Source organism: Anastrepha obliqua, chromosome 4 (assembly GCF_027943255.1).
Source record: "Anastrepha obliqua isolate idAnaObli1 chromosome 4, idAnaObli1_1.0, whole genome shotgun sequence".
In the NCBI taxonomy this organism is placed as follows: domain Eukaryota; kingdom Metazoa; phylum Arthropoda; class Insecta; order Diptera; family Tephritidae; genus Anastrepha; species Anastrepha obliqua.
The window spans coordinates 69,110,221-69,128,700 of NC_072895.1; the positions used below are offsets into that span (position 1 = coordinate 69,110,221).

At 35.8% G+C, this 18,480-nt stretch overlaps 1 protein-coding gene across 11 annotated transcripts in view; it reads left to right on the plus strand.

Annotated features, from left to right (window-relative positions):
- Positions 1–18,480, plus strand: part of LOC129244809 (DENN domain-containing protein 1A-like) — a 56,343-nt gene that overhangs the window by 26,865 nt on the left and 10,998 nt on the right. For 3 of the 11 annotated variants that reach the window (XM_054882670.1, XM_054882667.1, XM_054882668.1), the window contains exons 7-8: positions 4,240–4,272; positions 4,592–5,146. In XM_054882670.1, coding sequence (XP_054738645.1) covers positions 4,240–4,272; positions 4,592–5,146 — 588 coding nt within the window. Of the gene's footprint in view, positions 1–4,239; positions 4,273–4,591; positions 5,147–12,586; positions 13,484–15,227; positions 15,579–18,480 lie in introns of those variants that run through there. The other 8 variants (XM_054882661.1, XM_054882664.1, XM_054882663.1 and 5 more) reach the window with 7 other exon arrangements.

The following is an 18,480-nucleotide window of genomic DNA, read 5'->3' on the forward strand; positions in this document are numbered from 1 at the left end:
GGATTGCCAGCTTGGCTTAGCAAGAACAATAAAACAATGCCGGGGTTAATTTGTCAATAAGCGCTTCCCAAATCAACAGCGTGAAGAACTGTACTACGGTTAAAAAAATTTGGACGGTATTGAAAGAAATACACGAACCGATAAGCCCTGTAGTGGCAATATTTAAAAGGCTTTTAAATCTTCGTATGAATGAAGACGATAATGCACAACAACACACACTGAGTTTCAGCGAGTTAGTTGATAAGTTGCCCGAAAATGGTATAGATTTTCAGGAAAAACTTTGTTCAATAATATTGTTGGCCAGCTTACCCATTTCTCACCAAAATTTTGTATTTGCACTAGAATCGCCTGACAAACTTCCAACAATATCTGTTAAAATAAATTAAAGTGTTTAAATTTTGCTCAAACGCAACTGGGTTGGTCAGTTGGCAAATTGACAGCTTTTCTCTTCAGTGATGTGCCCAAAGTTAATTGAATAGGCAGCGATGGAATGAGTTATGGACAGTTCAACGATATGATCCTCGTTATTGTAAGAAAACAGTATAGCACAGGTGGTGTAATTGTGTGGTGCTGCGCATTGGGGTCAACGCCATGGTATAAAATTAATGCAATTATCGACCAAAGCAGTAAAAGAATATTTTAGATGCTGTTATGAATCCATATGCGGGGTGGAAATGCCATTGCAATAGGTCTACCAACAGGGGAATTACTCAAGGCACACGGCTAAATCTGTTAAGTTATCGTTTAGCGCCCAAAATATCAATGTAATGGAATTACCATCGCAGTCCCCGGATCGCAACCCGATTGAGAATTTGTGGAAGTTGGTTAATAGGATAGATATGAGTAGCGTAAAAAATGGCGAGAATCTCTTCAACAGACTTCAAAAGGACTTGCAATCAATTTCGATGAAAATTATCTATAATTTATTTGAAAATTATCTATAATTTATTTGCGTCAATACAATACAATTAATTTATTGCAATCAAAAAGCTCCAGTTGTTTTATGCACTCATTTTTTGGATTTTTATAAAAATTTGAAATTTTTGTTGCTATGAGGATGGATGCTGTTTAATTTGGAAACATTAAATAAAAGTTCGGATACCAAACTAAAACAATTGTACTTTCAATCAACATTCTTCAAAATTAAACTAAAATATGATTTGTCCATCAGTGTATAAATGATACTATAGCGCACACCGTACTATTAATAATACTTTAAATTAGTTTACTAATAACCATAATGCACTTAATGAACACTTTACACCTTATTATAGATGCACACATACATATCTACATGTATATCTACAGAATTTCTAATGATAAACGTTTATTTCAATAACTGTTATAAAGAAGACAAGTGCGGATTGATATTTTCTTAATTATTTCCTCTAAATGTTGACCGTTGCGTCGGATACACTCTTGTTTGAACCTAATAGTGGGTTCTGTCCCTTAGGTGACCAATAGTGGCAATTTTACTTATTTACACTTCCATTTGAATGAAAATCGGCTTCTTCAATCCAAAAAATAGTGGTTGCCCTTACGAAATCGCTACAACATTGGAAGCCCACTCTCTTGCGCAGAGGCTGACGCCGATTATCGTGCAAACTTATAGCGGCGAATTCAATATTTTTATTTATACTCGATGCCCGGTGGGACGATGGCTGTTTGCCACCGAACTTTCGCACCCATGGACGAATCAAATCTTCATTTGGGACATCACGTATACATCGAATATTGTAACGTGAACAAAATCTACCACGAGCAGTTGCAAGCGAATCTTTGGCCTTGAAATACGCTTAGATTGCGAGCGCTCGTTGTTCATCTGTCCACTGCGATATTGTAACTAAATAACCCGCAAAAATAATGAAGCTAACGTGGCCCCCTCCCCGTCATACTTTCAACGGTTAGAGAGAAATTTTAAATTTAAAATTGTCCCACCGGACATCCTATATAGAGGTAGTATAACTAACTGTCTAACGTCTAACGGTAAAATTCGTCCATAATTTTTTGTGGAAAGCTGCTGAAGTGGCAGTCATTGGCCAAATTGTTGTGCTAATATTGTTGTTGTCTGTAATACGCAGGTTTTATTTTTAATTCTGTTGGAAAATTTTGCAATTTTTGATGAACATTTTTCGAATTGTTATAAATCGTATCAATGCTTGAAACTTTAAGTTATATGACATTTATTGTAGAATGAATTATATTTTTATAAAAAAATTATTATGAAAATGAAAAACAGAAAAGTAGTCAAAATTGGCCCAAATATCGCGTTTCTCATTAGCTGACAATGGGTGGTATAATTAACTAAACTAATTGTAAAAAAGTGGCATATTCGACACGAATAACAAAAATGTAGTTTCTGTTTTGGAAATTGTGTACTTTTTCGCGTTTTAATAAAAAAATATTTTTGTGTCAACATACGTTAAACAGGTAGCAGCAGTAGAGCAAAAACAAAAATAATGAAGCAATAAAGTTTGATTTTGCTTTTGGTCCCTAGAATGTGAATAGCTATAAGCAAAGTTTGACAGTTCAGAGTAGTTTTACAAAATTTGACACTTTAAATCAAAATTGCAACCCTGCCGTTGCTATCTGTTTAATATGCCTTGGTTTGTATATTTTTTTGGATACGGTTATTAATAAGCTTAAATTGTTCGTTACTGCATCAAAAAAGCACAAAAGCGAAACTTTTATTTTACAAATTGTTTACATACATAAAAATAATTAATGGAATTAAAAACTCATTGTCATTGGCATTTTTTAAAACATCAATATTTTTACTATTTGATAACATCAATAGCCATTAACATAATTTCGCACATCGGCATCGGACTCATACATCCACACATAAATACAGGGTAGGCCATATAGTGTTTGCTTTTTGAACCACCTATTTTTTTTGAGAATGGTAACACAAATGACATGTCAAATGTTTTCATAATTTACTTAAAGGTTTGACATTTACGAAATGGGACGCTATACGGTTGAACAAAATTGGGAAATATTGAAAAACTATATTATTTCCAATGTGGTGAGTCTTCTTCTTTTTTTCTGATTTTCACATCGGCGAGCGAGGAGCCGCGGTTACAGTAAATGGCGAGCGTTACCGTGACATGCTCAACGAGTTTTTGTTTCCAAAAATTAAAGAGGATGACATGGACGACATTTGCTTTCAACAGGACGGTGCAACTTGTCACACTGCCAAAGTTACACTCGAACTTTTGGCTACCGTTTTTGAAAACCGAATAATCAGCCGAAATTCCGATATCAATTGGCCGCCTCGGAGCTGTGATTTAAGCCCGTTGGACTATTTTTTGTGGGGAGCCGTTAAGGACAAACGCTATGCGAACCATCCAGAGACGATTGATGCTTTAAAACACGAAATCGAAGTTTCCATTCATGAAATTGGAGCCCAAACAATCGAAAATGTGCTTAAAAATTGAGTTGATCGAATGGCCTACTGTAAAGCCAGTCGTGGCAGTAATTTGAACGATATTATTTTTCATTCATAAATGACAATGTTCAATCTTCAAAATAAAAAAAAAGTTTGAAAAAATATTGATTAGTTTTTTTTATAGCCGATTCAAAAAGCAAATTTTACATGGCCCACCCTATACATATTTACTATACTATTAAATTCTCACTCATGCATACATATGGAACGAAATTTAAGCCCACATACACAAATATTAATTTTTTATAAAACAATTACATATAGTTTTTAATACCTAATATCCACTTACTAGTTTAGCTAGCAGTAACATTATTTGTCTTGTCTTTCTTCTTTTTTTCGTATTTTTCCATATTAAATTCGTCGGTTATTTCGAACGCGCACACACATCCCACGTACATTATGCGCTTCTTCCTCAATTCAAATTGCTACCATACAAATCGAAATAAATAAATATGTATATGTATGTGCATATATGTACATATACATATATATATATATATATATATACATATGTTAATGAACAATAAACCGCTACCACCAACCATCAACTACCACTGCTACTCTGTGTTGCAACTGCCACAACAACTGACGACGACTGCTGATGCGTTCCATTGTGCTTCTACGTAAATTTTTTGTACCGTTGCTCAAATATTCTGTAATCGACCGTTAAAAAAACCATTTTATATTAAATAATAACTATTGAAATCCTTAAAAAATGTAATATCGTACTGTAAAAATTTGTTTCGGCTTATCTTCGACTGCATGCGCATCTTTTCGTTGAAACGCAGACGAATCCAGCCGTAAAGTCTGCCGTAAAATCGGTGAGTGGCATATATATGTACGTACATGTACATAGCTGTATAAGTAAACCATTAAATTAATGATCAATATATACTCCTATTTATAGCCATAAGTTAGCTAATTAACACCTGGTATTTGCTATGTTCGTTCTTTTAATTGTTTTGTTGTAACTAAGTTTCTTTAACGCTATTATTGCTTATTTTTTCAAGTAATATGTCTGAAAATATGCTTAGATATTCATATAGAACATAATAAAATTGTAAAAATAAAATTTCACTTTCTGCGTTACAGTTAATCATTAATTTCGTCTGTCCTTTACTTGCATCTTTTATTATTCAGGTCAAAGAAGGTTCCCGTGGCGTCAAAAGCGCTTACAAAGACTTAAAATCCAAATTTCGTGACATTACACCACCCAATAACTCGACACCACGCTTCCGTTCGCATCTGGCTTCGCATTCGCGAGATCGCGCAGATGGCACCACTGCTGGCAATGAATACGCGTTCAGTGTAGACGCTACCTACGTCCGAACCAAGTCCATCGCTGGTCATCATTCAGCACCGAGTTCGCCTATTTTCGGTAATAAACGCGCAGCCAGTGGTGCTACGGGTGGCCATTCATCAACAGCTACTTGCTTTAAATACGCTAGTCCCGAGGATCTAAATGACTCGAACCAGTATATGCGACGCGCCCCGCCATTGGCTATGTCTACGTCGAGTACGCATATACGGCCGAACGGTTCTATGGGTAATACGCATGGCACTGCTCATCTTCCTGTTAATTTGGCTCCGTCTCCAACTGTCAGTCCGGCAGGCTCGCTTTGTTTATCGGAGATGAATTTGTCCCAAGAATTGCAAAACCACCCGCTATTCAAGCCGCCACATGTGGATCGTAGTGTGAGTACTAATATATGTAAATATTCTTATTTTTAGATTTACTAAATAGCTGTAGAAATTTCGTTGTTACGTTCATGTAGTTATGTCGCAAATCTATAGTACGTGGCTGACGTGAAACGAATGTGTCGGGCAGGCGTTGCCAAAATTGTGTTCTATTAAATGTTAGATTTGGAAATGGCAGAGAGAAGAGAGGTAGTCTTCTAATTAATGTGACCACGTTCCATATGTTGTTAAAATTTTTCTTGGTTCCTAGCTGAGCTGCCATTGAGGCCAACCCCTCTAGATATGACAATCTTAAAAAAACGATATCTGAATCTAGTCAGAATTTGACAGTAATACACAAGATGCCCATTTCAAAAATGTATGCCCATGTTCTACATGTGTCATTACAACAACAAATGCGTTCTGCAGATTTTTCTTCTTCTCTCCATAGATTTCATAAATTAATAAGTGCTGTTTCCAATTGTTTCCAAAACATTCCCCATATATTTTTTATACCCCCGCATTTTTGTTCACATAGTGGTGGTATGTAACAGCATACAAGAATTAATATATGTAGATACAGATATGCCAATATGCTCAGAATGACTAGTCGATTTAGTTATGTCTGTCCGTTCGTCTGTGAGCACGATAACTCGTGCAAAACATAATATATTTCAATAAAGCTTGGCACACATTTTATACTCTTTGCCCAACGCAGTCTGGTATTGAAATACGGCGAAATCGGTCAATAACCCGCCCTCATGCCATATAATGGTAGTTTTCAAAAAGAATAAATCCTGACATCTGTTAGAAACGAAGTGAAATTAAAAAAAAAATTGCCGTGACGAATCCGTGGTTTTTTTTTATTTATGTACCTAAAATGAAGCACGAATCCAAGCATTGAAGTAACCCAGCTTTATCAGAAAGCCCAAGAAGCTCAAATGAACAAATCAAAATTCAAAGCAATGGCGATTCTTTTTTTCGATATATGTATGTACATAGGATTCTGCACCTTCACTGTCTCAAGATCAAACTAGTTCTTGCTGACTCCGTGAACTAGTATGGAAAAGGCGACCTGCGTTTTGAAAGCCTAATTCAGGAGTTCTCAACCAGGACAATGCCCCAGCACATTCCACATTGTCGGTCAAGAGGTTTCTAGGCAAATACAACATTGAAGAGCTAGACCGTCAGCCTTATTCGTCAGATCTTTCGACGTGTTACCTCTTTCCTAAGAAGAGATCTGCATTAAAGGGGCAAGATTTGAGTACGTTGAAACTGTGTAAAAGAAAACGCTGGGCGTTCTGAAGGAGCTGACAGAAATAGATTTTTAGCAAGCTTTGGAGCAAGGCAAGATTCGCATGGAGCGTTGCTGGATTAGAGTAGAGGTGTATATTGAAATTAGGTAATAATCGTTCCTGTTCTTTTCACCCTTTTTCCGCTGCAATGGTATCACAAGAGGCGGGCAAGCATCTAACCTAATCTAATAAGTAAATATGTATATATGAAATCGCAATAAAATGTTTTCAGATGCCAGTCTTGTTACTTCATAGTAGTATGTATGTATGTGTCGTAGGCTGGTTGAAGTATAGTGGTATAGTCATACGACTTGTAAAAGCTTAATCGATTCGAATCATTATAAATATATAACGGAGGCTCAAAGGCCATCCACTGAAGGGTCTGCTGCGACTGTCTGCTTCCTACCTCTTTAATAAGGAACAAATATGTATGTATCAGTTAAAACATAAACGAAATTTCTCAAAACTTATTTTCTTCGTATAAAAGTATTCTGAATTAAGGTTGTGTGCGAATTCGTCTGAATTGTTACCTAAAAGAGAAAAATTCCAAATTAATGGAAAGTGTCGGTAATACAGAGAGTAGGAACAATTAAAATTATTTTTGAGCATATTTTCTAATCAATGGAAAGTGTCGGTAATGCAGAGAGTAGGAACAATTAAAATTATTTTTGAGCATATTTTCTAACCTAAATTGGACTGTCACATTTGTTAGAGCGAGCGTTAGATGTAAACAATTTCTTAGCATATTTATAATATTCGAAAAGCAATTATTATATTGCTAAATAGTCTAAAGCCACCAAAAAGTTATTTATTTTATACATTTACAGTAGGTGTCGAAATGAAGTTGTCAACGTAGGCGTGAATCTATAGTTTGTTATTGTATATGAGTGCTTTATTTTAATTGCATGAGACCTATCGATATCGATAATTATAGTCTGATAGCTGAGAATGGCAAACTGTGTTGACATTTTTGTTCAATAAGGTTTGGCAAATCGTCATGAATCGTTTTACGTCAGAAAAAGGCTTCCAAATTGTGGGAATTTATTTTGAAAAAAAAAAAATGTAAACATCGAAGCAAGTGTACGCAAAATTTAAAGCGAAAAATCGTGGCAATGGGCTCAGATTTATAAATTGGAAAATTTTTAGTTTTTCGTTGTGGAATAAAAATAATAATATTGTCACTCACTTTTTTATATATATATTTTTTTACGTCAAATCCCAGCAAGAATGCTAAAACTCAATTGGTTATAATTAATTTACACCAAGGTGGCCATTCCCAAAGATATATTGCAATCAGTAAGACCCATACCGATTTGGAAAGTAATCTCGTCTTAAAAAAAGCAAGCGCGTGCTTTGAAAAACCAGAATCTTGTCTTTGGATGCATTAACACCATTTTTCCATAAAACTGCTTAAGTTTCACGCAGCGATAAGTTCGCCTTTGTCACAAAGGAATCAATGATCTTCTGATCTTGCTTCAGAGCGGTTTTTTTTTCGAACCTCGTTCGAGGAAGTTGTCAACGTTTTTATCTTCAGCATACCGTCTGAACGTCTTCGACTTCTTCAAATATTTTGTTGGAGATATATGTGAAATTTTTGGACCTTTAGAGTGTGCACAAAGGAACTCACGCAGTTAAAAAGCAATTTTCCTAAATTCGGTTTTCCTTATAACTGCTGCAATCCTCTAGTAGAATATTAGTTTAGGTACTAAAATTCAGGCGAGCTCACACATAGCCTAAATCCAATATTCGATAAAAGTTTATATAAAATGTAACTGGCATCGAACAAACTAGTTTCCGGGGAAAATTCTTATCAAAACTTTTTTATAGGTATACCATTTTTTCCCAGAAAAGTATCGAATTTTGACGTCCGTTTGTTCTATAAGCAAACAGTTTCAATTTCAAAAATAACTCGTTATTAAAATGAAAATAAACTCTTGCATATAATATATATTTTACAAAAATTAAAAGCTAATCGAACTGCTTTATTGAGATTAATCTTATTTCATCCTTTTCGTACAAAAAATATGTTTTTAACCAATTCTGTTAATTTATGTTTAATTAATATTTATCTTCCGTGATACAATATATCAGTCTTAGTCAACTATTTCATGTTAAAAGTTTTTAATCCAATTTCGCCCGACGTAGTCATCTGAGTCCCCACGAGTGTATAGTAACGCATAAACCATATGTATATAAAACCTATACTTCTTTATTATCATATATGTATGTAATAACACGGTTTTATAAGAACAAAAAAATGTATTTTTGTTCCTGACCCGCTAACTATTTGCAAGCTAAGCAAATTTTTCCGTTTTTTTTTATTCGGATACTGATAACAGTTTTATCGAGACGCCGAATTTGCAATTCAAGTGTGAAAGACGGAATATTCAGGACACCAACCATGGCAGTACACGTACGTGATAATGCTGCATGGCACGAGGGTTTAATGCTCGGCGTTTGATAGCTTTAGTGGCAAATTCACGAGCAAGTTAGATTATTGTCCCGATCGATAATGTTTCCATGTCATTTGGTAGGGTAACTTCGCGGAGTGCAAAGTTCGATTCAACCAGTGGCAAAGGCTTATCAGACTGCAACTCTCTTGGTATGAAGTGCTTATTTTTTCGGAAACTGTCGGTAATAATATTGCGTTCACTATTTTTAAATGGCTGCACCAACTCAACAAATTTTTTTTTCGCCCAAACTAGAAGCTGTTGCGTGACCAAGGTGTCGAACTAGTTTCCAGCTTTTTAAATAACTTAAAAATTTCAATGCTTCGAGAATTTGTAATTTTATTAATTAAAATAAATCTTTCCACTTTTTTTTACATATATGTAAATTTTGTTTTAGTCATTTTTTGTTATTATTTTTTTTAAATCTATTTTTATAGAAAATTGTATTAACAGTTAAGTATAAAGTACAATAAGCTACAATAAAATACTGAAGCTGGATTAAGTGATGATCTTGGTGTAGTTAAAATGAATTAGTTAAATTTCAAAATTGCTTACAGGTGCTGTTAGTTCGTTTTTTGAGTAGACATTTTGGGCGCGTTGGGATCAGTAAACTTTCCGACCCATAAGAGTTTGGAGACATAACCTCAAAAAGTAAAGCCAACACTCTTGCACTCTTTTTCAAATATATTGCAATGTTTGTTAATAACACAACAATGGTGAAAGACTTATAGTCTTCATAAGTATAGACAGAGATTTCCCTCCATAGAACAATTGTTTTTCATGAGAATATTCTTTATAGCAGAAATTGACTCGAGATTATTATATACCGCAACAGCGAAAACATCTTTTAAGGTTCATAATTAATGAAATTCCATTAATGAAACTAAATATGTAATATTTAAAAGTAAACGGAACTGAACTATATTTGCATGTACTGCGGACAAACGCCGTACCGGAGTGTGGTTGAACGCGGCAGCACTTATGTAGAAATAAATACAAATAGTCTATATCCAATTCCTATGTCCGAAAATTCACATAATATTTTGAGTAATAATTAAACTTTTACATATTTTTTCCAGTATGCATCAAAAATTTTAATATTTTTCCGAAAACAAAAAAAAAAAAATTTTTTTAAATAAAAAATAATTTTTAGTAATATAAAATGACGCATAGATAAATGAAAGATATCAAATATAATTACCTAAAACAGCATGGCAGACTGATGACTAGGAATTGGATTGTATGGCCTGATTCATAGGCTTTTTTGCTGTAAACTAGTGCAACCAGAGCGGATATTTGCGAATAAACGAATATTGCATATGTATTTTGCATATTTAATACTTATTTTCATATTTCAAAAGTTTTGCATATTAACACTTTGTACTCTGGAGGTGAGACTCGTTCACCACTTTGTCTGATGCGGAAATTCGATGCGCTATGTAAACTATTTATGCTCATACAAAGAAAAATTACAAAGACTAATGTTCAGAAATAATCTTCGTAAAGTGTAAAAATACATCAAGTATTAAAATATAAAGGTTTTATGTGTTATTTTATGTGCGTAAACATTTTAAGTTAGAGGTAAGGATTTCATCAAAAACGCTACGTAAAGCTTTGTGTTGCTGGTTAGTCCGTGCGGTAACGACCTTGAGTGCAAAGGGTTAAGACATATTATTCGTTCATTTCATTCGAAAACAAAAGAAAAACATAAGGCGAATTCATATAAGGTGATGTTACTAGAACAACTACTTTGTTTTCTTTCCTTTCGTTTTTGTGGTTTGAAAGTCCAAATGATCTGTTTCGTTGGCGTTTTGATTGAAATTCCTTGAACTCATGCAATGTGTGAAATTTACAAATAAAGGAATACATGTAAGTTTTGTTTTACTATTCCTGCCAACAAAAACCAATATTTATTTCAGTTAATACATTAATTGTTTATGGCAACAATGTAGAGCGCCCATTTTTCCAATAACTACATCTGGCAATGCGTCTTTGCTCTTTGCTTTTGTAGCGATCAGCTGATTCAAACAAGTTTTGCGCACCATGGTGTTTTTGAATCTGTGCAGTTATAACACTCGAAACCCTATGTATAGATGAAGTTAAAGAATCTGTTTGCATTGTCGAAGAAATACGCACTTCAAAACAAACAGAAATTAATGATATTTGCCCAAAGGTGTGGATGCCACAGATTCATCATTTAATAATTTACTCTAACAATAATAACGTAATCATAATTTAATAAATAATAAAATTTTAATATATTATATATATATATAATTGGCGCGTACACTTCTGTTATGTGTTTGGCCGAGCTCCTCCTCCTATTTGTGGTGTGCGTCTTGATGTTGTTCCACAAATGGAGGGACCTACAGTTTCAAGCCGACTCCGAACGGCAGATATTTTTATGAGGAGCTTTTTCATGGCAGAAATACACTCGGAGGTTTGCCATTGCCTGCCGAGGGGCGACCGCTATTTGAAAAATGTTTTTATTAATTTCGCTTTCACCGAGATTCGAACCAACGACCTCTCTGTGAATTCCGAATGGTAATCACGCACCAACCCATTCGGCTACGGCGGCCGCCGTATTTTTTTTAAATTTTAATACAAATTTAAATAATTTGATTTAAACTTGTAAAATAAAATGTAAATGTGATTTATTCATAGATTTTGAATGAAATATGTATTTGAAGATTTTTTTCTTTTGCCTATTGAATGTATATCTTTATTTTTGTTTTTAATATAAGCGCTTATTTTAACATTTTATATGCATATAAAATATCCACTCTGGTGATAACCCTTCGGTTGGTTCTGATTTCGATATCATTGTGTACTATATGCAGATTCGTATCGCTAGTTTGCTGGAAGAACGTCATAAGTCAAAAACTCAAAAATTCGAGAAAAATGGCTTCATACTTTTCAATTTATTACGCTTCCATAAATAAAAAGTAAAGACACTTTTTTACCTCATGAAATACTGTCATAGATATCGCTGCTATTGTTTTACTCTACAAAAAGAAGAGTTGATTTTCATTTCTGCGTACTTATCCTTCTAAAAAACAAAAAATTTTGTTTTCGGACTATGACGTTCTTATAGAAAACGAGCGGTATGTGGAAAACCATCGAGTATATTTCTACCTTTGAAAGACTTCTCATAGAAAGGGTCATTCACCTTTCGGAGGCAGCTTAAAATTGTAGGTTCCTTCATTTTATTCAGCATCTATGTATATATGTCCGTAGTATACTTATTTATTTTATATGTAATGTTCTAATTGATCGCACGCCTGCCTGACTGTCCCATATGAAAATGCTTAACATCTTTATTTTGTATGTGTTTGCACAATATCTGTATATAATATATAAAAATTATGTGTGCTTAAATGTATGTACATAAATGTTCATTGTTATCGTTACATTGCGTTTTTATCGGTTCTGTTTTGTTTTGTTCTTTTCATTATATTTTTTATGTACTCGCATTTCTGTTACACATGCTCTATGTTGTTGTTGTTTTGCTCATAAATTCAACCATCAAATGAAACCCCGCCAAAAACAAAACAAATAATTTGCTACGGCAAATTGCCGTAAATCATCAACACCATCTTCCTTTACCAAAAACGAAAAAAATCGCTACGCCTTTAATAACAATCGAAATCAAAAAAAAATTTCATCAAACAAAAAAATGTATTTAAACGAATTTTTATCATATGCGCGCACAGCTAAAGCCCAGCCATAGATTAGACACGCATAGTCAAACTCATCATAAGTCTTACTATAATCCGCACCGTCATCATCATCGCCAATATAGTCAATCTACGAGCAGTAAGCATCAACTAGAATATCACCGACAACAAACGCAAGATCAACGAAGACTCACCGCCCCTCGCGCCGGTGGCACACCACCACCTCGCCCACCACCGCCGGCCCCACACTTACTAAAAAAACTAACTGCTGGCTCTACAACCAGTCCGGTAAATTTGTTATATACTGGTGGCACACCAGTGTCATACTATAATCATCCGCAGGTGCGAGCCCCTCAAACAGCACTTGGACTACATTCATATATAGTTTCAAAACTGCCTCTGAAAGACGAGAAGGCGGAGGAGTTGGAAATGTCAAAGACCTCAATGCACACGTCGCCCACCACGAGTGAAAGAATAGTAGCCCACGACTCATCTTATGACAGGCCACCAGATATGCCACCACCGTTACCACCTCGGCGTCAAAGCATTGGCAACAGTGATATTTTCTATTTGGACAACGACCTCACTGTCCCACTGCCATCGTCTAGTGCGGCTGTTGATGGGGGTAGTAATGCGATCGCTATGGCTGCAGCTGCTGTACACGCGGGCGTACAAAGTTTGGAGCATAATTTGTGGAAAGATAATATGCACCGCAGTTTATTACCACATGATGTGCTGCGCAATTTGTCATCAACGAGTAAATCCATTGCTGCCGCTATGTCAACAGCGTCGTTCGTTTCAAGTGGCGGTTCATTTCGGTCGGCTGTATCGTCATCATTCTTTCATCAGCGGCGTGACGAATACGCAGATACCACAGCAGTAGCAGCTTCAGAAAGAATAACACCAGTGCCAGCACCACGGCAGAAAAAAGAGGTACAACAGTTCTCCCAGCGCCAATCAAATAATTGTCCGTCTATGCTACCATAGATACGAATGTACAGTGTAGTGGCTCTGTAGTGTACAGTGTGTGCGAAAATACAGCTTTCAGTAATATCAACTGCGACCATCTCCATCTAACTGTTGGTGTTTGGATTGCATACCATACAATACTCCTTTTCCATTCCTTACCGACCATTCCCCTTCCATCCATGCTTGTTATTTTAATTTTCTTTTCGCTTAATCGATATACTATATATTTATGCATTGGTGCTTCTGTTGCATTTGGTCCTGCTACTCAGACGCTTGTCTTAAATTTTAACTTTAAGATTGCTTTGTTGTATCGTGGAAAGGCTTCACACTAATTTTTCATTTATAATGTGCATCAGCTTTTGTCAGGATGTATTCGCACAAAATGTAGCCATCTTCGTTAATTTTCCATGTAAATTGGGCGAAATCGGTTCATAATCACCATCATCTCATACCATAAAAATTTAATTTCCAAAATAGTTAATGTGCAAACACAATAAACGGCGGTAGATAAGCGATAAGAGAGGAAATCCAAATGCTCCCCTCAATAAAAAGTGATCGGCCCTTATTTTGAGATGCTGGTCTAGCTCCAACTCGACGACATCCCGATTCTAGTCTAAAATGGTTATTCTTTTGAATGCATCCGCCTGTCCTAATATTACTAAGAAATCATTGTCCTAAAATGAAGTTTTAACATTTATACGACTTCAATATGTACATATGGGAATATGTAATTATTATCTTTCCTGTTGGCATGAAATCATAAATTCGAGGAAATCACTCATATCTACATATATTGCGGAAGTTTTCATGATCCTATAACCCTGCTGCGTTTCTCGTAACTACATTTTCAAGTCGGACCGGAAGAATAGACATATTTTTTCATGTATGATGAAATTTCGGACAATAAAAAAGCGGTAATGTTTTTATTTTTATTTTTTTTAAGTAATTTTCTTGCAAAAATCGATATATCGAAAAACTATGCTGTATTCCTAAAGCCACTCACTCATAAAATGTTGCGAATAACTATAAACTCATTATTTATTTAGTAGTCTGTCCCTTAATTTTGTTCACGACCAGTACCGACGAGAAATATTTTGAACTAGGTTCTAAATACTGAGTAGGAATTTCTTGCCACGCATTACAGCATTCCTTCAAAAATTTCTAACGAGGTACAAATCTGGTGTTACGGCTGCCCATGATTAAACTAGGATGTCAAAGTCCTTAAACAAATTTTACAGTTTGCCACATAAGTAGGCGCATTGTCCTGCTGGAATGTAATTTGTTCATCTTCGGAAAGAGTTGTAAGAAGGTATTCAAACAGTGTTTCTTGATAAGCCAGCGCATCTATTCCTCCAGACACAAAAGCAATTACCGCCCTGAATTCATTTTCAATGCTGCCCAGATCATCACAGACACTCCTGGGGCTCGTTTTGACATAGAGCTATCCAAATTAAATTTTTTTTCATCTTTGAAGATGACGTGCTTCCAAATCGTTCCACTTTATACGAACTCTTTCCCGAACTTAAGTCTTGCGACAATATGTTTTTTTAATGTGACTTAGAAGGCCAGAGTAGCAGAATATTATCTCACAATGAAAAAATTTTCTTGTATACAAAAACCGGTACATTAATGTACTGTATTTCTATTAGTCATTCACACGAATAAACGAAAAAAATTGATGTTTTTCACCATAAATTGAAAATTGCAGGTGCAGTTCGTCCGGCCGCGCGCCCTGTACAAAAAAATGCTCCGTTGAAGAAAAGCTGTGCAGCCACCATTTTCTATTACAATAATTTGCAAAAAAAAATTATACAGTATATTACTTATACAATAAATGATATTTTTCAAGAATTTGATTTATTTGATTGGCCCACTGAGATAATGGTCATTGACAGGGGGCTTCCTCTGGTGTATCGAAGTGATAGAAGTGGGCTGCCCCCGAAGTCTGGGTGCTCTACGACAAATAATGCTGGGGAAATTCTCAATGAACAACTTGGTAGAAATTGAAGGAAAGCAAATAGATGACATGGGTAGATTTATAGCCAAATGAAGATGGTTCGACTAAATAACAACAGTGGTTCTGCTAGTCGTGTATCAAAATGGCACCTTTTGTGCTAATCGAATCTGGAACGTGTCACCCAGACACTGCCTCAACCAACCAACCAACCATTGCCTACCACTTGAGGCAATTAATAATAATAGGTACAAGGACAGGTTTGCAAAAGTACATCTGCAGCACCATAATGCTTGAAACGTCTGTTTTATTTTAAAATTCTTTTGATTACGTCTAAAAACATTCAATATCAATTTGACATTTAATTTGTTATGAAAAGTATAATAGGAAAAATGGTTACTGTCAAAAACAGCCGATTGCAGTTGAGACAATTAAAACACTGCTTTTAAAACGGATTTTAGAAGTTGAAAAATAAAAATAGGCAAAGTGAATATTTAACATATATGTACATATATGCAAGAAGTAGGAGACATCGCTTTTGTGAGCTCGTTCAAGTATATTGTTTTACAGAAACACTTTCCAGAACATTTTCAAATTCAGACGAGTTACTCAGCTGCACTTCAGCCGGTCTGATGTAGGCTTTGTAAGGACGGGAGGGGAAAAAGATTAAGAAGTTGTAGTGGTTTCTTGTTTAAAAATTCAAAAATTTAACAAAAATCAATTTTTCATTGATTTATTATCGATTTATTCCGCCGTAGCCGAATGAGTTGGTGCGTGACTACCATTCGGAATTCACAGAGAGAACGTAGGTTCGAATTTCGGTGAAACACCAAAAGTAAGAAAAACATTTTTCTAATAGCGGTCGCCCCTCGGCAGGCAATGGCAAACCTCCGAGTGTATTTCTGCATGAAAAAGCTCCTCATAAAAATATCTGCCGTTCGGAGCCGGCTTGAAACTGTAGGTCCCTGCATTTGTGGAACAACATCAAGACGCACACCACAAATAGAAGGAGGAGCTCGGCCAAACACCCAAAACGGGTGTACGGTCAGACGAGACCGCCACATGAATGAAATCATGTTTTATAAATAATAAGGATGTTTGTTCTTTGGAATATATATATGTATATACATATATCATTCATGTGGCGGCCTCGTCTGGCTTCGTAGTAGTGCATCTTATTAATCTAGTTTTCCCAGACCTTGGTTTACTTGTGGACGATAACGGAGTTACGGTTGTGTTAATCGCTTCATGCTGCTAATGAAGCTCATCAGCCAGAATGATTTTGCGGCCTTACTAGTTTGTGTACTTGTCCAGCGCTCGCTAAGTTGAAGCGAAGCTCACCCTTTCAATCCTCTAATTTTGCGAGGAAACTACCTTGCAGGTCCCCTATCTAGCTAGCTCATCATCTCGCACTTTCTTGCGTTGTTACTGCGACTAGATTCCTAAATGCGATCGAAAGTGATGTCAGTTATTAGCCTACCAGTTTCGAGTATATCATCATGGAGTGGATATTACTTCCGTGACAGTTATTGCAAAAGTGAGCAGCCAATCAGCTGCTTCGTTGATACTCGCAGAATACTCCTCCGCCAACCCCTCCATCCAACTCCGAGCCATCTGTGAACAGGTTCACCAGGCTCTGTCTTCAAATGCTACATCCCGCCCACTCTTCTTTTAATGGAATGTTAAACGAAAATGTCCTGCTTAGACTAAACGATGATGTACCTTGATCAGTCGCCAGTGGGATCAAGTCTGTAGATCGAGCCTCTCAATCTGATTCCGGCACGTGCATAGGCAATTTTGCCTGCGTTAAATACTAATTCCAATGAAAGCAGACGTTTGAACTCTCTCCAGCTTCTTCACGGATGTCGCCCTCTCCAGTGAATTCCACCATACAAAAACTCCATACAACAGAATTGCTTTTATAATAGTATTAGTCGAAAGGACCCATATTTGTTACTTGCCTTATCCTCTCCTCAATGTTGGGCTTCTCCGTTAGCCTTCTGTCAAGGATTAGACTTAGGTATTTTACCTTGTCAAAAAGCATTAACGGAGCGCCCCCCTTTTGAAGGGAGTTGAACTCTGGGTATTTTATATTTCCTCGTAAAGAGAACGAGCTCCATCTTGAGAGGATCCACCGATAGGACGTAATATGTCACCAAACTAACAAGTGGCCTTAAGAAATCCCTGCATCAAATCGTACAGAGTATCCACAAACTTTCTTCTAACAATTAGTGCTACGTCATTCGCGTAAGCAATCATCCTGCAGCCCCTTATCACAAGTTGCTCTAAGCATTCTGTAGATAAACCTAATAAAATTGGCTCCGAACCCCAGTTTATACAGAGACTTAGTGATTGCCTATAGCCTCCCAAAAACAACTCTTTCTGATATAGGGACTCCTTTATACCTTGAATAATCGTATGGAGGGCAGATTCTACTGATCTGCCTTTACAGAAAGGTTGTTGGGTATGTTACAAGCGGTATGTGATACCATCGTTTCAAAACACAACTGCCACTAAGGATGCGCGGTTTTCCTAGTTAACATAGCCCTCGAATTGAAATTACGCTTCGTAAAAAAAGATTATTTAGACTTCTTTTCAATAAACATACTATTATCGCCATACGACATTTACTTGAATATACGCTTGAAAATAAGTTTTCAATGGTATTTACCAACGTTGTTCAAGCGTAAAGTGATTAATTTCATTCCGTTAAGATATGATACTGTCAAGATTTCCTGCAGAAAAGAGCTATCACTGTCAAAAAAACATATGATTAAAAAATACCACTATATGAACCTCCCTGTACGTATGGAGAGGCCATTATGAATGTTGTTAATACAATCAAACGCCCTTTAGTAAATATACATGGGAAGAAATTCACCAAGGCTGAACTGATTCATAACTATGACTAGCAGCTGGTGAATTTCTCACTGCAATGTCTTAGGAAGCGTTTATTTTTTCGCTGTATGACTTTTTAAATAATTAATTAGGCAATAAATAAGGGATG